The sequence below is a fragment of the Callorhinchus milii genome, unplaced genomic scaffold (genome assembly GCF_018977255.1).
Source record: "Callorhinchus milii isolate IMCB2004 unplaced genomic scaffold, IMCB_Cmil_1.0 Scaffold2, whole genome shotgun sequence".
NCBI lineage: Eukaryota > Metazoa > Chordata > Chondrichthyes > Chimaeriformes > Callorhinchidae > Callorhinchus > Callorhinchus milii.
Genome location: NW_024704743.1, coordinates 43,190,958 through 43,212,261, shown reverse-complemented (window position 1 = coordinate 43,212,261; position 21,304 = coordinate 43,190,958). Strand labels below are relative to the sequence as shown.

The 21,304-nt window shown below is 44.1% G+C and overlaps 1 protein-coding gene across 1 annotated transcript in view; it reads right to left on the bottom strand.

The window, feature by feature from the left end:
- Window positions 1-3,972: 3,972 nt before the first annotated feature.
- The window catches only part of LOC103179938 (zinc finger CCHC domain-containing protein 2), a 43,562-nt gene continuing 26,230 nt past the window's right edge, over window positions 3,973-21,304 (bottom strand). The window contains exons 13-14 of the mRNA XM_042331739.1: window positions 6,189-6,247; window positions 3,973-4,279 (exon numbers count right to left, since the gene is read on the bottom strand). Coding sequence (XP_042187673.1) covers window positions 4,205-4,279; window positions 6,189-6,247 — 134 coding nt within the window. The 3' untranslated portion in view covers window positions 3,973-4,204. The remainder of the gene's footprint in view (window positions 4,280-6,188; window positions 6,248-21,304) is intronic.

The following is a 21,304-nucleotide window of genomic DNA, read 5'->3' as shown; positions in this document are numbered from 1 at the left end:
GTACGTTTCCCTTCGTTGACGGATCAGACGAGAGTTAAAGGTCGATCCAAAAATAAGAAGCTCCACTTACGTCGCAGCTTTGACGTGAAATAAAGGTCCCGGAGGTCTTGAGAGAGAGAGAAAACAAATGATTGGATACTACTAATACTAATAATACTGCTCCTTGCATTCGATTCACTGCAACGGAAGGCAACGTTGCGGGGGCTTCGTGTCAGTTTGTGGGGATTTGCTGTGTGGGGGGTGGGGTTCGCCCACAGAGCGGCGGTCCCCCCCCCACGTGTGTGTGTGAGAGGTGCCCTGAGCTGATGGAGTGAAAGGTGGTGATGGTGAAAGGCGCCGCATCCCCCGTGAGCTCTGCTGTCGGGGTTCATCCTACACGCGGGTTGTCTCGATGTCTTTTTATTTGTGAGAGCGGAGTGCCGCGCCCCGCCTGGCAGTGCCCGGGCTGCCCCGCCCTGCCCGCCTGGCAGTGCCCGGGCTGCTCTGCCCGCCTGGCAGTGCCCGCCCTGCGCTGCCCGCCTGGCAGTGCCCGGGCTGCCCTGCCCTGCCCGCCTGGCAGTGCCCGCCCCGCCCTGCCCGCCTGGCAGTGCCCGGGCTGCCCCGCCCTGCCCTGCCCGCCTGGCAGTGCCCGCCCTGCCCTGCCCGCCTGGCAGTGCCCGGGCTGCCGGAGCCGCCCTCTGACCCGGTCATTACACGGGCGCGGCTCCGCGGGCTTCCCGCTGCTTCTGTGACGGCGGGCGGGCGGGCGCGCGGGGCATGCCGGGACCTGTAGTCACGGCCATATGCCCTCCGTCCACACGAGCGGGAAGGGGAGGGGGCAATAAGCGACTACAGTTCCCAGCGTGCCTCGCGGTCGCGGTGCATGCGCAGCCCGCGGGGCGGAGGATGGGGGTGAACTGCAATTCCCGGCGGGCTTCAGTGTCCGCGCATGCGCGGCGCTGCTCGCCTCGCCTCGCCCCCTGCTGGCCGCTGTGCAGAGCACACCATGCTGTGCCCCCCCCCCCCCCCCAGGGGCTCTGATCTGGTCTCTGATTTATTGTGTAAAGACTTGTGCCCCTTGTTTTCATTCGCTGGTGAATGCAACTGGCGAGATGCAAAAGGGGACTTCAAATCACGGCCACCACTGATCTGCTTGCGCGTCTGACCCGATTAAAGAGAGGAAACGAATTAAAATTGCATAACAACAACGAATAACATGTTTTGGGGGGTTTGAAACTCCGAAAGCTTTGATTGCTTGGTCGGGTCAATTTGTTTCTCTACGGATCCAACACATGGAGAGTTTTGTCCAGCTTTACCTATAATTCCGTGTGGCCGGGGATGGACTTTGGACGATATCCTGAGGGCACGTTTAAATTTTATTTTCTCGTGAAGTTGTGATTCACTTTTCAATGGGATGTATATAAGGTGCAAAGCGCACCAGTTTTGCACCTTGTATATCAGGTTGAAGCTCACAAACTATACAGTCAATTCCCTTTACAGTACACAAAATACTGCAGATGCTGGCAATCTGAAACAAAAACAGAAGTCGCTGGGAACACTCAGCAGATCAGGCGGCATCTATAAAGAAAGGAAAGTGAGTCAACAAATCGGGGCATGTTGGGAGGGAGAGGCTTTTAAGGGCTACAGGGAGGGGGTAGGCAGGGCAAGGAAGACAAAGGTGAAAAGGGGTAGAGGACAGGGGATGATGGGTTAAAGAGGAGATAATGATGCAAAACAAAGGGTAAAACCTCGAACAGCAGCCCAACCAGTCTCCATCCGCCATCACCCTCCTCCGCCAGGCTAAACATGTTCTGATAATGAACAACTTCACCTTCAACTTCAACCACTTTCTCCAAGTAAAAGGTGTCACTATGGGAACCCGCATGGGTAGGTCCCAGCTACGCCTGCCTGTTTGTTGGCCACCGGGAACACTCTTTGTTCCGGGCCTACTCAGGTCCGCTCCCTGACCTGTTCCTCAGATACATCGATGACTGTGTTGAGGCTACTTTCTGCTCTTGCAGTGAAATGGAAAAATTCACCAATTTCACTTCCACCTTCCACCTCTCCATAACATTCACATGGTCCAGCTCCAACTCTTCCCTTCCTCACCATTTCCATCTCGGGGCATAGATTATCTACAGATATCTTTTACAAGTCCACCAACTCCCACCGCTACCTTGACTACACCTTCTCCCACCCCACCTCCTGTAAAGACTCCACTCCCTTTTCCCAGTTCCTCTGCCTCCACCGCATCTGCTCTGATGATGTCACCTTTCACGTCAGAGCAGCTGAAATATCTTCCTTTTTCCTCGACCGAGGATTCCCAACCACTGTAGTAAGCAGGGCCCTTGATCGTGTGCGCCCTATTTTGCGCAACTCTGCCCTCACCCCTTCCCCCTCTTCCCAGAATCGTGGTAGGGTCCCCCTAGTCCTTACTTTCCACCCCACCAGCCTCAACATCCCAAAAATAATTCTCTGCCATTTCCGGCATCTCCACAACAACAAGATTCCGTTTATAGAGCGCCTTTCACGTCGGGAGGACGTCCCAAGGCACTGTACAGTTGGGTCAGGACTCCAGTGTGATCCAACCACTCAACATATCTTTCCCTCCACTCCCCTCTCAGCATTCCGAAGGGACCGTTCCCTCCATGACTCCCTGGTTAATTCCTCCATCACCGTCAACAGTTCTTCTCCTCCCCCTGGCACCTTCCCATGCCAGTGCAGCAGATCCAATACCTGCCCTTTCACCTCCTCCCATACCACTGTCCAGGGCCCCAGATTTCAAGTGAGACAGTGATTTACAAGCAATACCACCAATGTAGTTTACTGCATTCGCTGCTCACGATGCGATCTCCTCTACATTGGGGAGACGAAACGCAGATTGGGCGACTGATTTGCTGAACACCTCCATTCTGTCCGAAAGCACAACCCCGAGCTTCCGGTTTCTTGCCACTTCAACTCTCCCACCCACTCGCACTCTGAACTCTCCATCCACGGACTCTTATGCTGTTCCAATGAGCCACAGCGCAAGCTCGAGGAACAGCACCTCGTGTATCTGCTTAGGGACCTTACAGCCCTCTGGCCTCAGTATTAATTAAAAAAAAATTCAGACCATAACAGCTCACATTCTCCCCCCTCCCCTTCTTCTGTGACCATTACCACATCATGTTGGTCCCAGACACACCTTTTCTCTCTCTGGTCTGCCTGCTTTGTTGCAATCCCTCCTTTGTTTTACATCATTAACACCTCTTTAATCCATCATCCCCTGTCCTCTACCCCATTTTCTCCTTTGTCTTCCTTGTCCTGCCTCCCCCTCTCTGTTAGCTCTTAAAAGCCTCTCAACCCCAAAATGGCCCAGTTCTGACGAAGGGTCATGGACCCGAAACTTTGACTCACTTTCCTTTCTCCATAGATGCTGCCTGACCTGCCGAGTGTTCAGCGACTTCTGTTTTTGTTTCACTTTACAGTATATTCTGTGAAGCGCTTTGAGATGGTTTGAAGACATGATAAGGCGCTATATCAAATACAAGGATTATTATTATTATAAGATCTTATATTCATGCAAATAACTTGTCAAACTCCAATCTAACTTTACTTGTGAAAACTCAGCTACAATAATAACACACTGCCTAATCTGGGTGGATCTGCTTTATAAAATGCTACTTTATTATGATTATTGACTGCAGGGAAATACCCATGAAATCCTTGACAATCCAAGCTCTGAAACCTGTCAGCCATCCAACTTCTTGTCAGCCCTTTAATAGTTTATTTTGTAACTCCTAAAGGAGCAAAAGCTGCATACGAAAAACCGCTACATTATTAAAACATTAAAGAATATGCTTTACCTCGAGTCCACAAATACTACTTGAGGACGTATTTGGACTGTGATTAGCAGTATGAGACAGAAAGCCGCCTGAAGGTCTATTTTCTCCTTATCTCCACAATGGACTATTTTAAGAATTACTGTTCTATGTGCATCTGAAATCAAAGAGGTGAGGAGTTGCCTTCTGAAACACTGGCGATGGAACAGACAGGAATAAACCATGAGCGACTTTAAATAACCCCTTTTTTCCGATTTATGAGCATTCCCAGTACAGTAATGAATTGCTGTGGCTCAGGATGTCAGTGGAAGCAGCAAGCAGAGGCAAGCGGACTGCTGTCAGTGGGGAGAAAATTCAGCAGGCAAGCAATTGCTCATCGCTCCTACTCACCACACAATTGTTCATTAATTCAGTCTTTGCACACCCCGAGATATAGGTTTCATAGTTGCTGTGCTCGGGATATTGTGCATCATTGGATGCTGTAAATTTAGGTAAAAGGCAAATAAAGGCATGGCTTAAATTCCTTCTAAAGATGCTAGGTTTTTAATTACAGCAATGTCAACAACAATAAAACTTTTTTTTAACGCAACTGCAGATGCTGGAAATCTGAAACAAAAGTTGCTGGAAACACAAAACGGTGTTCTGATGAAGGGTCATGGATCTGAAACGTTGACTCACTTTCCTTTCTCCATAGATGCTGTCTGACCTGCTGAGTGTTCCCAGCAATTCTGTTTTTGTTTAAAAGTTTTGTTTTGGTCAGTCAGGTGTCTGACATGTGCAGAAACCCAACATTGTGCTTAAGAGTATCCAAATCAGGGAGATCAGACAAGAGTCTATGCCACCTGCCCATGGAAATTTCCCTGGAGCTGGAATACAATGCTGACTCTCACTGGAGGGTTGCTTACCTAATTCCGAGGTGTATAAGACGAATTGGCAAGAGCCAAAGCTTGGGGACCCAGAGTGTGTGTGGGTCAAGATACTGCTGAAGTTTAATCAACATAAACCACATAGCTTGCCTTGAGAGTTTCTGTTGAGCTCCTGCTGCTTGTCCAGCTAGGACCACTCTACCCATTAGGGCATTGACTTGCAGGTTTAATAAGTTAACAGAAGTGGGAACTTCTGTTAACTTATTAACCCTGCACCAGCCATCATGATTAGTTTGCCCCTCCCAAGTCTCCCTGAGAAGCCAGGCTGGCTGGTCTGTCATCAGCAGTGCCCTGGAATACTGTAGACCCATTTGTCTCAGGAACTGGACTACTGATACCACCACAAAGGGTTTGACTCAATTCTAGCATTTGGTTGCCAAGCATGTCACCCTGGAGCCAGTTCAGCTCAAAGGAAACCCTACTTACCACCTCCCTTCCAATACATTTATAGGAACAGGAATAGGCCATTCAGCTGTTCGAGCCTATTCCACATGATGGCTGATCTGTACATCACCTACAATTACACGTCCTTGCCCCCTATCCCTTGATTCTTTAAATACTCTGGGACACTATCCTGCATGAGGGCCACTATATAAATGTAAGTTGTTGTTGTTCCCTTACCTAACAGAAATCTATCCACTTCAGCCTTCGAAAATTTGAATGGATCCAGCATTCAGCGCCTTTTGGGGGAGAGAGATTTCTGCTACTATGTGTCTGAAAAATTGCCTCCTGATTTCACTCCTAAATGCCCTAGCTCTAATTCTAAGACTCTATCCCCTTGTTCTGGATTCCCCTACCAGAGGAAATAGTTTCTCTATATTCCAAGGAAGGTAGCCAATGAGATTTTTAAATTTTTTAAAAAAACACCTAAGTAGAGCCAGAAGCTGAGCGGGGAGGGAGAGAGACATGTCTTCTAGATGTCTTAAAGCGCTTCACAGAATATACTGTGAAGTGAATTGATTGTATATTTGTGGGCAAAACACAGCAGCCAATTGAGCACAGCAGTATCCCACAAACAGTCGTGGATTGAGTGACCAAATTATTATTGTTTATTTTTTTTCTTGAGGGAGGGATTATTATCAGGCATGTCAAGCAAGGAAACCTGCCGAAAGTTTTGCCCTGCCAGGAATCAAACCCAGGTCTCTCGTTTGTGAGGCAAGTGCTATAACCACTGAGCTACAGGACTCCACGTCCTGGCACGATCCATCACATTCTGCAGATAAAGGGCATTCAGCGCTTGATTGATCTCCCCCATTCAAGTTGATACCTCTGCTATAAAACGCTCAAACACTGGACGGCATTTAGAGTAGACCACCCGATAGAAAATACATCATACCTGACTTGGATTTAGTTCCTGTAATTTTCAAGGATATGGCTGGGTAAACTTTTCGTATGAAATGCTTTACAGTTGATGTCAATTTGTCATCAGATATAATTAACATTTATATCCGAAGGAACTCACCATGAAGCGACAATCATTTCTAACTTCCACATTTTGATAGGTTCTTCTCCGTAGCAGGTCTGAGAAATGACAAAAATAGATGAAAATGTATCCCACTTTTTAAAAGGAAAGAAAACCTAACAGTTGGAAATAACTGGAAATGATGGGAGGGTAAATTATTATAGTATGAATAATAGCTGTAGAAAGCACTTACATTTTTATTGTGTATTATCATTAAAGGTAAATCATATTAGATTGTGATTATGTCATTGTAGATGAACATGGCAGCGCATTTGTGCACAATATTCTACAAGAATCCAGGAGGTGAATGATCAATTTTATCTGGAGGATTGTTTGGCTGGGACACTAGGAGAGACCCACTCCTCATTTTGAATAGTGCCATGGGATCTTTAATGTCCCCCTGAACAGACAGAAGAAATCTTGGTTCCACGTCACATCCAACTAATGCAAGCTCTAATAATACAGCGTTGCCCCAATTTTCTTTCCATAGAGCACAGTTCCTGCATTCGTAAATCAAGTGGAGCCTAGACCATGTCAACACTGACCTAAACAGGTGGCATGACTTTGGTTTTAAAGTTTAGTGGTTAGAGCACTCGCCTCGCAAGCGAGAGGACTTGGGTTTTATTCTCAGCAGGGCGAAACATTGGGTAAGTTTCCTTACTCTACACGCCTCTGTCACCTAGCAGTAAGCAGGAAAACAGCTGTTAGTCGATTGGAGGATCACTTTTCCAGGGGTAATTCTCCCTTCAAATAAATAATAATTTGATCACTCAATCCACGACTGTTTGTGGGACACTGCAGTGCATGATTTGTTGCCGCGTTTCTCCCACAAAATATAGTCAATTCACTTCACAATGTATTCTGTGAAGAGCTTTGTGACGTCTCGAAGATGTGATAAGGAGCTTTATCAAATGCAACGATTATTATTATCAAGTGCAAGGATTATTTGATTATTATTATATGTACTTAGATTGCCGCGCACAGCAATGTATATACAATTCATATAGGGTCCAGTATAGATCCCACAAAATATACAATCAATTCACTTTACAGTATATTCTGTGAAGATCATTGAGATGTCTTGAAGACATGATAAGGTGCGATATCAAATACAAGGATTATATTATAGTGCAACAACAGCAACTTGCACTTACATAGTGCCCTCCACGCAGGGTAGTATCTCAGAGCGCTTTATCTGTGGAGTCCACGCTTTATCTATGGAGTACACCATGGGTATCCATGTCTCCTTAAAATAACCATTAGTTTAGACAAATAGAGATTAACTTTAGCTAAGAAAATGGATTCCCTGTTTAAAATGCAGTTATTGTGTTTGCTTTGAATCCAGTCTTTTTTGACACACACATAGAAACATAGAAACAGGAGTAGGCCATTCACCACCTCAAGCCTGTTCCGACATTTTGTAAGATCATGGCTGATGATCATCTGTACCTCAACTCCAATTACTGACCTTTGCCTTGTATCCCTTGAATCCCTGACATAACAAATATCTACGCATCTCAGTCTTGAAAATGTGCATGCACCTAGCTGGAGTTGATGTCTGGAGCACACAATACAATACAAAATTACATTTGTAAAGCGCCTTTCACGTAGGGAGGACATCCCAAGGTGCTGAACAGTCAGGAATTAAGACCTGAGACGGAGTGGTTGGGATCAGGGAGGGTGGAGGGCAGTGAGGGTAGGAGGGTGACAGAAGGCACGGTCGAAGAAGAGGGTCTTGAGTCGTGCCCTGAAGGAGGCCAGGGAGGGAGTGAGGTGAAGGGAATGTAGGGTGGAGTTCCAGAGGGTGGGGGCAAAGAGGCTGAAGACCCAACTGCCGATGGTGGGGCGGACCAGGCAGGGGACTTGGAGCAGGCCAGAGCCTGCTGAGCAGAGGGAGCGGGCAGGTTGATAAGGGGTTGGCAGGTCGGAGAGGTAGGAGGGGGCAAGGCCATGGAGGGCCTTGAAGGTGAGGATGAGGATTTGGACCAAATGGTAACTAATTTATTTCCTTCAAGGTTGCTCTCCTGTGAACCCTGGTGGATAACATCTGGATTTTGGGCAAAGTTAGGATTGGATTTGGCAGAGATACTATATAGTTTAGTTGAATAGGGGTTTGCTAGAAGTACAACCTCTTGGGTGAAGTAGTTGAGACACTAGTTCTTTAAACTCTCAGTTTCACCCACAAAATATACAGCCAATTCACTTACAGTATATTCTGTGAAGTGCTTTGAGACGTCTTGAATACGTGATAAGGTGCTATATCAAATGCAAGGATTATAATTATTGTATTTCCACCTCCGGAAAATACATGTTGCCCATAAGTTGATACTCACAAGATTAATCAATTCAGAACAGGAAACTTGCGAGTGTGTGTGATGCCATGTCCCCCCCAACCCCCTCCCCACTCCTTTATTTGCTTTCATTTTCTGTTCCTCTCCAGTTTACAAGGATTGACCTCTTAAGGAATGTGGGGCTTTTCAATCCTTAGAATGAAGTAGTTTAAAAAACACACAAATTAGTCTTAGGTTGCTAATATAGACACAGCTTTTTATCCTAAAAGGAATCTCTTGATAACATTTTACAGAAGCACTGCGGTTCTAGTCCTGGGGAAAAATACATCTTGTGATGTTATTTGCAAGTATAATTTATCATTTTTGTCAAATAATTTTAAGGCAGTAAACATGTGAAAACAGGCTCAGGGTACATCTTCCCAGCTACTGAACATACAGTACTATCAACCACAACAATGGTATGAACTTTAACACCATACTTTTCAACCTCACTGAAAGCCACTGGCCCCTGGTACGTTGAAGGCTGGATAAGTGCATACATTTGAGTTCATTATTGCTTGAATAGAACTTAAGTGTTTGGATTAATGGTTCTTCTGTTTATTTTCCTTTGCTGCCAGTCATCCTTCTGAACTTCACAGTAGTAGCTACAGCATACAACAGTCAGAGGCTCAGAAGAGCTATGAAACTCAGTGTTTGCAATGGTCTTTGGTTACTCAGAGCTCTTACTTAAATTGGACCATAATAATAATAATCCTTGCATTTGATATAGCGCCTGATCACCTCATTTGAGATGTCTCAAAGTGCTTCACAGAATACATTGTAAAATGAATTGAATGTAAGTTTTGTGGGTGAAACGCAGCAGCCAATTGCTCACAGCAGTGTCCAACAAACAACAACAACAAGATTGCATTTATACGTCGGGAGGACGTCCCAAGGCTCTGGACAGATGGGTCGGGACCTGAGCAGGAGGGAAATGGTCAGGGTGAGGGGAGGGAAGGGAGGGAGCGAGGAGGGGCTAGAGAATTGAGAGGGGACCTGAAGACACGGTCGAAGAGAAAGGTCTTGAGACCGGCCTTGAAGGAGGAAAGGGAGGAGGCGGCGCAGGCACTGGGGGATGGAGTTCCAGAGCCTACGGGCTGAGAGACTGAAAGCCCGGCCACCGATGGTAGGGCGGTTAGGGCGGGGGATGTGGAGCAGACCGGAGCCAGAGGAACGGAGGGTACGGGCAGGTAGGTAGGGGGATAGTAGGTAGGAGGGAGCAAGACCATGAATGACCAAATTATTGATTTTTTTATTTTATTTGTTTTGAAGGGATTTTTACCCCTGGAAAGCAATCCGCCAATCAACTAACAACTGGGATCCTACTTACTGCTAGGTAAACAGAGGTGTGTGGATTAAGGAAACTTGCCTAACAACTCGCGCTACCCGGGAATCGAACCCGGGTCCTCTCGCTTACGAGGTCAGTGTTCTTACCGCTGGGATAACGTAAACATCAGGTAAAGCACAACCCTGGAACCTCAGTCACTCAGGCAGACACTGCACTTAATGCAATAATCTCTTGTCACATGTAATCTCACAGAAGCGTTTGCCGTACGTGCAGTGCAATAATTTGGTGACACTTTAATATTCTCAGACCACTGCATTTTATCCACAAGCTGGTTACCTAAACTTCATTGCTGTTCAAGCAATAGAAGCCAATGGCAAAGGAATGACATGCCCTTTTGAAGAAGTCTTCCATAAGCCATTTGTCATGATATAACTGGAGTAATTGGATCCAAGGTGCAGGCTAAAGTGATAATCAGGCAAACAAGATAAATCTGGCAGCTTTTACAAAAGCTTTTTCTTAGTGTGCTGTGCCCGTGAGGATAGGCAAACTGAGGAAGGGCCATCGGGAATCTCTTTGCCTGGCCTCCTTCAATGCCCATCTTAAGATCTTCCTACTCTTTAACTGTGGCTTTGGTCATCCCCCCACCCCTTTGTGTTCCACCTTTCTTGACTCCCACCCACAGCTCGGGTGCAAATCCTTGACTGTCCAGTACTTTGGGACGTCTTCCCGACATGAAAGGTACCAATATAAATGCAATTTGTTATTGTTTAATGTCCAGGCAGACAAGACCTCAGCGTAACGCCTATTCAAAGGAAGGTACTGCTCCCCCAGCACTGCATTGGAGGGTCAGCATAGACTGTAATTTAAAAATCCTGATGTGGGGTTATATCCCAGTGATGGCAGGAATAACAATCTATGTATACTTCCCTGTGAGATTCCATTTCTGACATTGCTGCCCACGGTAATGTAATCGCAATTAAAGCTTTTTTTGTTACTATGGTGGAATATTGCTTTGACACAATATTGATCAGTCCATGATAGATCTTAATATAACAGACCATAATCCTTGTATTTGACAACGGCACCTTATCACGTCATTGAAACGTTGGAAAAAGCTTCACAGGATGTATCGTAAAGTGGTGTGACTGTATATTTTGGTGGTGAATATAATAGTGATCAGTGGATGACAGAAGTTAATAGTGATCAGTGCATGACAGATCCAATAGTGGACAGCAATGCTAACACAGTGATGTGACCACTGTATCACTGGTGTGATAATCCAATTATTACCTTGCAACCACTGATCGCTGGGAGTTTATACCTGGAAGCATGGCACTGCTGGCTGAAAAAGATTTGTCCTTATTCAAACCATCTAATGAGTATTTTCGTGTCCATTCCCTCAGAATTTCGCACGTATCATTCTGTTAAGAAAAATTCTTCAAACCAGGCCTGAGATGCAGTCTGGCACTTTGCACCAGTCGGCAGTGGTCTTTCACTGTTCCTGGGAATAGTGTAAGTCGCATTATGCATGCAGCATATGCATGCAAATTAAATAACATATATTAAAAATTAAGAAATCATGAGATCTAAATTAAAATACTCAGAGCCAAGTTTTTATAAAGGTTTTGGCCATGTTTGGACAGAGTTAAAATTTGTACTGCAGTTAGAATGCTGTCGCTTTCACTCTGACGCCTGGATTCTTGAGCAAAATGTTGGGCAAGTTTGCATAAAAAAGGCCCCTCTGAATTTAAGGACTTGTAGATGTGTTCATAGGGGAGTTAAAAATCATAAATCTAATCCAGCACCTATGTCGTATCACTTTATACATTTGTTCAGAAATTCTGTTATAAAATAATACAAATGATTGAGATCGTAATAAAGCAATTGAGATTGTGAACTTTGTTTTACCCTTTTTGAGAATTTGATTTAATCTTTTCTTACTTTCCAGGTGATTTATGTGAGCCTTGGGCACTTAGGTATTTTTGGGTGAAAGGAATTGAGCTGAAGAGCCCCTTGAGTTGATTCACTTTCCTTTGTGTGACTGCGCTGTTCTGACAGAATCATTGTAGTAATCCTTTCAACCCAATTTTTCACTGTTGAGAATGACAACGATGCAGTGTTTGTGCAAGGCTCATTTTACAGTATAAATATGGGTCATTCGACTGCTTGTGTAGTGATGAATACAAATTACTTCTGCAGCTTTGTGCAGTGGAGCTCCACAGCAGGGAGATATCCAAGTTCCATCCCCCTCACAGCTAAGTTTCAAGTCTCAGCAATAGTGCTTTGGGAATAAATACCGTGTGTGTTTGTGAGCCTGTGTGCTCACTGGGGGAATTACGGAAATCTGTTCCCAGGTTATTCTTGCATTTCTCTTACAGCTACATTTGAGGCTGGCTATCTAAACTCTCGGATATCGGTGCAGTGGGGAATTGGGGAGAAAATAAAGAGATTTTAACTCCTTCACAATAAAAGGACCTGCAAATTGTTTAAGATTTCAGATTCACCCAATAAGGTAATCTTTATCAAGTTATTTTTACGACGACAACTTTCATTTGTACAGCAAGTTCTCCGAGACGCTACCCCATGTGACGAACGCAATAAATGCAAGTTGTTGTTGTTGCTGGGTTTTTTTTAAACACAGAAGTCACTCGTAAAACTATTTTTGAAAAATATCTCTTTTGCTCCAAATTATACCACACTTAATAAAAACTACAAAGGTAGAAAATAATGATTGACTTTTTGATTTATTGCCTAAAAATGATCAGTTTTATAAATTAGCACTCATTTAGTTCAATAGGTCCTGTGGAGTCCTGTAGTGTATTATTATTACAAGTCAATTCCTCAAATTCTGTTCTCATCTAATATTTATAATAATCCTTGCATTTGATATAGCGCCTTAGCACATCGTCGAGTCTTCTCAAAGCGCTTCACAGAATACACTGTAAATTGAATTGACTATATTTTGTGGGAGAAATGCAGCAGCCAATTGCACACAGCAGTGTCCCACAGTTGTGGATTGAGTGACCAGATTTTAAAAACATTTGGGGATTATTTCCCCCAGAAAGAGATCTATCTGCCAATCGACTAACGGGGATCCTACTTACAACAACAACAAGATTGCATTTATAGAGCGCCTTTTACGTCGGAGGACATCCCAAGGCGCTGATACTTACTGATAGGTAAATAGAAGCGTGTGGAGTAAGGAAACATGCCTAATGTTTTGCCCTAAGGTTGAAATCCAGGTCAGCACTATTTGGCCAAGTGCTGCTTTAAGCTGATGATGTTAAATGGGTTAGAAGTTGAGACCCTACAGGTGATCTCAGCGTTTCTCATGTAAGGAGGAAGAAATGAATCTGGATTCTCTCTCTTGGGATCTGAAATTTCTCGTGTTCCTAGGCATAAGAACATCACCTGGAAATTTATGATGGTGCAGAATTTGCAAATATGTCTTAATTTAGAAACCAGTTTTCTGGTTATCAGCCCCCACCCACCAAAAGTAATCCTGCAGAAATTTGGTAATGGCCTTAAATCTAATAACATGAGAAATTTCAGGCTCCTGGTTGCTAAACAGCGCCCCCTGCGGGCAAAGTGCACATGGTGGATATGGGGTGAGGATCGTTATTCTCACAAATGAAAAATAGTCCCTCGTATGCCAGAGAGTGCCCATGGAACACTACCCCAAAAAGACTAGAGCCAAATACCTTCCGGGGAGGAATAACTCACGAGAAAGAAAAAGTGACATCTAAAAGTACAGCTGGGAACTAACCAGTCATGCTTCATAAATATCAGACCAGTCTGGGAGTATCTTGAGTTCCAAGTTGTAGTTTTTTGACATGGCGTGGTTGGCAATAAAAGGGACCCTCCCACTCAGGGCCTCCATGCATGGTTGAGGTCTGGGCCAGGCAGCACGTTGCCCTCGGGCCGGCTGCAGAGGCCAGGAGACAGGGACCACCTCTGCCTGGAGTGTTGTTTGGCAAAGGCTGTTTGGAAACAGATGGAATGGATTCTCTCGCGGTTCTTCCCTGGGACCCGCTGTCACGGCACTCGGTGACTGTTCCCGAGCGCTCACAGAGAAACCCACATCAAGTGTGCCTGGAGGATCATAAACTCAGGCCCTTTATCTTGCAAGCGAGACACCTGGGTTCAATTCCAGACAGGGCGAAACCTTGGGCAAGTTTCCTTACTCCACACGCCTGATAATAATCCCTCCAAAAAAAAAATTGGTCACTTCAGTCCAGGACTGTTTGTGGGACACTGCTGTGCACAATTGGCTGCCGTGTTTCGCCCACAAATATACAGTGAATTCACTTTACAGTCTATTCTGTGAAGCACTTTGAGACGTGTTAAAGGGAACGTCCCAAAAAACGTGTGCACAACCTATGTGCGGGGAAGGAATGCACTGTAAACAACGGAATGTGTTTTTTGTCGGGAGAAAAGGAAAAAATTGTAAGAGATGTGTTTGTTTTGGATTTCTGTTGTACTAAACATTCTTTTTATAAATAAATATATATTTTCAAAAAAAGTTTCTTGCTTTCCCAAGGTTATTGTTACCCCCAGCTGACATTTGACATATATGCAACCAGCGAATATTACTGTTGAGAGCAAAAACTTAACTAAACAATTCCACATCTCACTGATTTTGTAAGTTATTTCCCCCCTTTTTGCCATCTGCCATTATCCGAGACTAAAAGGCTGGGATAGGATTTTCTCCCATTGAAACTTTTGGGGTTAGGATGTGTGCGAGGTTAGTGTTAACGGACTCTTATTTTTCCTCATTAAGGGGAAAGTGCTCGTCCCTGTTCTGTGGCCGTGGTGTGACCCCAACTGTGATTAGTTAACAACACAGAAAAGGGATCAAACTTGCTTTTTAATCATAGAAGGTATCGCTCAGCTATTCACTGAGCCATCAGAGGAGCCATACTCCTCACTTACACATATACCAGATGGTGGTTAGCTGTGTATTGGAAGATAACCACAAACATATGTACTCAGTATCTGATTATATAAAGGTCCATTTGACATGAACAGAAGTGACATTCTAATCAGCAGGGAAGCTGCTAATATGACTTAATAAAGCTGTTTGAAGAATACGCATTGATTGTAGTTATCTGGCTGTTTCACAGAGTCGATAATCGCTTGCCAACTAATCCGAAACAGTTTTTGTTTATAGTAAGCCTTGGAGTAATGCTTACTACAATTAAGCAGATTTTTTTAAAAAAAAATAAATCTATGGAAAGAACGGAAATATACAGGCTGAATTGATGTTTACAGCTCTGGGAGCGTTAGTGCTTGCAGATTGTTTCTTTGTTTGATGAATTTGTAATTAGGCTTAAGCTTCAGCTTTTCATACAATTTGGATCAAATTCAAATACTTGGGAGTTTCTAATGATTCAAATGTTGGTTTGAAGCAATGGATAAAACACCAAATCTATCTCATTAGAAGTTCACATGACTGTAGGAACCTTCAGAACTTCATATAGTGGGCACAAACTGAAGCCAGTCTGGCCTAAATACCACTTTCTTGTACCACACAAAGCTCCTGAAATTCTTTAAAAACTGCGGCTAAAAAGTAGAAGTTAACAAAAGGAAAACATTGTGTGTTGGCACATAAGCTACATCTGGTTCAGAAGGTGTGGGCTCAGGTTCCACATTAGGACTTTGAACTCATAATAATAATCCTTGCATTTGATATAGCACTTTTCACGTCTTCAAGACTTCTCAAAGCGCTTCACAGAATATACTGTAAATTGAATTGACTGTATATTTGTGGGCGAAATGTGGCAGCCAATTGCGCACAACAGTGTCCCACAAACAGTCGTGGATTGAAGTGACCAATTTATTATTGTTTTTTTCTCTTGAGGAATTATTGTCAGGCGTGTGGAGTAAGGAAACTTGCCCAAGGTTTCACCCTGCCGGGAACTGAATCCAGGTCTCTCGCTTGCAAGGCGAGTGCTCTAACCACTGAGCTACAGAGATTGACTCCAGTGCAGTGCTGCAGGAACTTGATATCAATTTCACGATCCTCACCTACAAATCCGCTCACACTCTTGCACTCCCCCATCGATGTGACCTTCTCTTACCCTACTCTTCCGTTTGCCCTGGCAGCTCAGCTCACTCGGACTTTTGCATGTCCTGTACTCCACCATCGGTGGGCGGGCAGCAGAGCCTTCAGCTACCTCTGAAACTCTCACCCTTTGATCTTTAAATCCTGCCTAAAAACATACCTGTTCAACTGCACTTACCTACCCTCCCCCATTGCTCAGATCTGACCCCATCCTTGCTTCGAGGTATTAACCTACATGAAGGAAAGTGCATTTGAAATAGCGCTTTAAATGCAAGTGAGACAAACCAAGACGCCATCTGCTGTTCACGACCCATGATACTGTTTAAAAAGTCCTGGTGTCCAAGCCAATAATCACCCAGAGAAATTTGTCATTCACTTCATGGCAGTTTGTGGGACATTGCTGTGCACATATTGGCTGCTTTGTCTACCTACAACCACTAACTTTACTGAAATTCTGTGAAGATCTATGAGATATTTCAACATCCACTCAGATGTGAGGTAGACCAAATGGAGAAAGGCAGAACGAAAGAGGAGTCTAATTCTGTTCTCATCTAATATTTATAATAATAATAATCCTTGCATTTGATATAGCACCTTTCACGTCTTCGAGACGTCTCAAAGCGCTTCACAGACTATACTGTAAAGTGAATTGACTGTATATATTGTGGGCGAATTGAGGCAGCCAATTGCGCACAGCAGCGTCCCGCAAACAGTCATGCATCAAGTGATCAAATTATGATTTTTTTAACAAAAGGAATTATTACCCTCAGAAAATCCGCCAATCAATTAACAACCAGGTTCCTACTAACTGCTAAGTAAACAGAGGCATGTAGAATAAGGAAACTTGCCTAAGGTTTCTCCCTGTCTGGGAAAACTCAGGTCCTCTCGCTTGCGATGCGAGTCCTCTAACCACTGAGCTACAGGATTTCAAATAATAAATGGACTTTCCAGCAGGAAATCACTGAATAGCAATCAGGGAGCCCAGATTAATTTTTCCTTCCCTAGCCCAGGGCCACTGTGGACCAGCTACCTCAGCAGAGACCTGAAACCAAACCACAAGATCTTAAAAGAAAACACCCCTCAATAAAGTGACTTCAGAGGCCATTTGCTGATTTAAAAAATGGTACAAATTTCTAAAAAGGAAATACCAAACAGTGAAAAATCAGGTAGGCATACATGTAAACTACAACAGACCATACTGCAAGTATTTGGGTTGAAGGGGTTGGTTGGTGAAGAATTTAGATGTCTTAAAATCAGTTAACGTCCTCCCGACGTGAGAGGCGCTATACAAATGTAATATTGTTGTTGTTGTTAACCGCATATGAGTTGGAAATTGTCTTATTCTGTGGCTACAGCTATGAAGAAATACAAAATTACCCATTTTGCTGAGCAACAGATTTTATAAAGAGATTCAGCAACAGGTAGCAAGCACTGGGGGATTTTTCGTGGTCCTTTGCCAAGTTCAATAGTGGATTGTATTAATAATGTTATTATTATTATAGCAGTAAGTTTGATGATATGGCACCTAGGACATTCCAAACGTTCTAAATTTAAGACCAATGTAGTCTAAGGCAAGATTTGAGAATTTGTTTCAAAGCAGATCACGTAACCAATTATGCATTATAATCCCTACATAGTTCGGGACAACATAATAATTCCCGCACCCCTACTCCAACCTGGCTCATTTGGGTAGCACTCTCTCCTCTGAGTCAAGCTCTGCCGTTGTTAACTGCTCCGAGACATCATCCCGTGTGAAGGCCACTACATAAATCCATGTTTTTGTTGAGTCAGAAGGTTGTGGGTTCAGTGTTAAACTGACACTTCAAATGCAGGGCTGGAAGTGCCTTCCTTGGGATGAGTCATTAAACTGAGGCCCTGTCACTCATTCGTCACCTCAAGACTTGACCACGGAAACTCCCTCCTTGTCGGCCTCCCCAACTCTTCCCTCCACAAGCTGCAGATCATGCAGAATTCTGCAGCTCGTGTCCTCTCCCGCACCAGGCTCCGTGACCCCATCACCCCCACCCTCGCCCGGCTCCACTGCCTCCCCATCCCTTAGAGGATAGAATTCAAAATCCTCGTCCTGCCCCCTCCTACATCTCTAACCTGCTGACCCCCGATCAACCTGTCCGCTCCCTCTGTTCAGCAGGCTCCAGCCTGCTCCATGTCTCCCGTCCGACCCGCCTTACCATCAGCGGCCGGGCTTTGAGCCTCTCTGCCCCCATCCTTTGGAACTCCATCCCACATTCCCTTCACCTCACTCCCTCTCTTGCCTCCTTCAAGGCACGACTCAAGATCCTACTTTTTGACCGTGCCTTCAGCCGCCCTCCTACCCCCTCTGCCCTCCCTCATCCCAACCCTGGCGCCCCACGCTCAGGTCCTGATCCCTGACTGTTCAGCGCCTTGGGATGTCCTCCCGACATGAAAGGCTGTTCACAAATGTCATTTTGTTGTTGTCTGCCTGTTCAGGTGGTCAATAAAAATCCCATGGTACTAATCAAAAAGAGGTGTTTCTCCTGGTATCCTGACCAACAATCCCCCAAAGTAAAATTGGTCGTTAATTTCATGGTTGTTTGTGGGACATTGCTGTGTACGGCTGGGCTGCTGCGTTTGCTTACAATTACACAGTAATAATAATAATAATAATAATAATAATCCTTGCATTTGATATAGCGCTTTTCACATCGGGAGGACGTCCCAAAGCGCTTCACAGAACACACTGTAAAGTGAATTGACTGTATATATTTGTGGGCGAACGCGGCAACCAATTGCGCACAGCAATGTCCCACAAACAGTCGTAGATTGAAAATGACCAATTTATTATTGGTTTTGGTTTTGGAGGGATTATTATTAGGCGTGTGGAGTAAGGAAACTTGCCCAAGGTTTCGCCCTGCCTGGAATTGAACTCAGGTCTCTCACTTGCAAAGCGAGTGCTCTAACCACTGAGCTACAGGACTCCACGTAAATCCTGTGAAGCATTTTGACACGTCCTCCTGATGTGAGAGATGCTCTACTAAATGCAACAATTATTATTACTACAAGACTCTTCATTTTTTCCCAGCACAAACCACTGCGGCTATTCTGGTCTTTTTAATATATATTCTTTTAATTCTCATCCTCATAACAAAGAATATAAAATGGAGATGCCCTGCCAGAGAATGACATTTCCAATTATATTTCCTCAGGAGGCTCCCCTCCATCCCCCGATTCCTTGCCTTTCTGCCTTGTGGGCCAACTTCTCTCAGTGCCAAAATCTAAGTATTGGAAATGTTCATCTGTACGTTATTGCTTTCACAAATTCTAGACTCGTCCCACAAATCTCCCACCCATTAAATCCCTCTAAATTCTGTTTCTCTACGAGTTTCTTTATTCCTTGGGATGCTATCCAATATGTTCTCAACAAGTCACCAGTCTTTGAGTTCCCAAGCCCCTCTTTTTGTAAATTGGTGGTCCTTCATTCATCAGGCATCACACTCCTGTTATTAAAATAATCCTTGCATTTGATATACCCTTAATAGTGAAACATTTCAGAGCATCTCACAGGTAATTGCCAAACTGCAACGCTTATCATCTAAAGCATGGCAGTAAGAATAAAGGAAGACCTTTTAATAGTGCCTTATCACATTGAAATGTCTAAATTGTTTTACTGTAATTGCTGTCAAATGTAATAACACCATTTGTGGGCAAACTCAGCAGCCGATTTGTTCCCAGCAGGTTTCCACAATACAAGATCTTAAATATGCCTGCAAGAACATGATAATTTGTTAGCCACCTCAAGTACGTTTAGTAGAATCTGAATAACTAGTGAAGTTTATGGTAGACTTCACTCATACCACAAGGTACTGTCTCACTGCATTAATATAAAAGGGTAGTGACTATCCTTGGCGGGAGGTAAGCCGGTTCTCCTTGAACTGGCTCCAAGGTGACATGCCTGGCAACGGAATATCGGAATCGAGCCAACTCTCTGTGCCTGTCTCGGTAGTCTGGAGGTTCCTGAGCCAATCGGGTCCGCAGTATTTCAGGGCACTGATGATGACAGCACGGCCGGCCTGGTTCATCGGCAAGACTTGGACGGGCAGATCAGTTCCTGGGGGCAGGGAATCTTCCCACACAGCCCTTGTTAACCCCCTGAAAACCAAAGCCCTAATGGATAGAATGGTCCTAGCTAGACAAGCAGCAGGAAAGCTTGCCAGACAGTGCTATCGATGGCAAGTTATGCATTTTCATTTGGTTAGACTCCAGCGGTATGCCAATGCACACTCTGGGGTCCCCGAAGCCTTGGCTCCTGCCAACCTACGCCTAATACTTTCCAGAATTGGGTATACAGGATACGTCCCTCCAGGGAATGAGTGTGAATTCCATTCCAACAACCTACCTCTGGATGCGGCAGTATAAAAATAGTGCAGCATTCATGGTAAGACAAATCAGCATCAGAATGTACATACAAGCATGCATGTGGCTAAGAGATGGTTTACTTAAAAAAGGATATAGAAAGTGACATGTGAAGAAAATGGCGTGCATCTAATTTGCACAAACTACGTACCCATTAGTCTTTTACTGAAGGCATTGTACTGTGACGTCACTATTAAGGTAATTCTCTAATTGGATCTGTAGTAGACAGACTAAATCTGGAGCACCAGAATAAAATTAGCAAAACTCCCCTCCCAGGCAGGTCATCTTGAAAGTTAACTAAATCTGACATTTGATTACTGGAGCTTTCAACCTGATTTTGGTGAGATATTGGCATTTAAAATGAGAGGAAACTAATGAAAAGGTTTGTATAATTTTTATTGCTGTTAATTCAGGGGGAAAAAACTTGCATAAAATCCAAAATTTCTTCTAGAAATATAAGTGACCTTTCCAGTACATAACATCTTGAATATCAAAGAATACAGTAAACATATGTATGAACTGAAGGTACCAGTGTACCTCCTATATACAGTACAGTTTTCAACCATAAAATTAGTTCAAATACAATCGTCAGGTTATTTACAACACATTGTCTTACAGGCTCGTGTGGTTCACCAACTTACGTCTATTTAACTAAGTAGCACAATTGTACTGAGACACCTGTTTTGTATACAACTGGTCACCCCAAAAACATGGTAAAGGAAATGCGCTTTAAGGAAAATAAATGCCACTCTTAAAGCTTTGTCCTCCAAACGTTTGAAAGTAACTGAATTCTTACGATTCATATAGGAGGCATTGAAGGCCTATTTATTGTCAGCAAGAATTTCTTACACACAATAAGAAAATGTTGTCAACTCATACAAATTCCCAGCTAGTCAGAAAGCAGCTCATTTGGATTAATGATCAACAGGTAGAATCTGCTGCAATTTTTACATTTTTTTTTAAACTTTTTTGATAACTCAAGGGCTTTTAAGACAGACAAAGGCTTTTGAACGCCTAAAAACAAAATGACAGTCACTTCTTT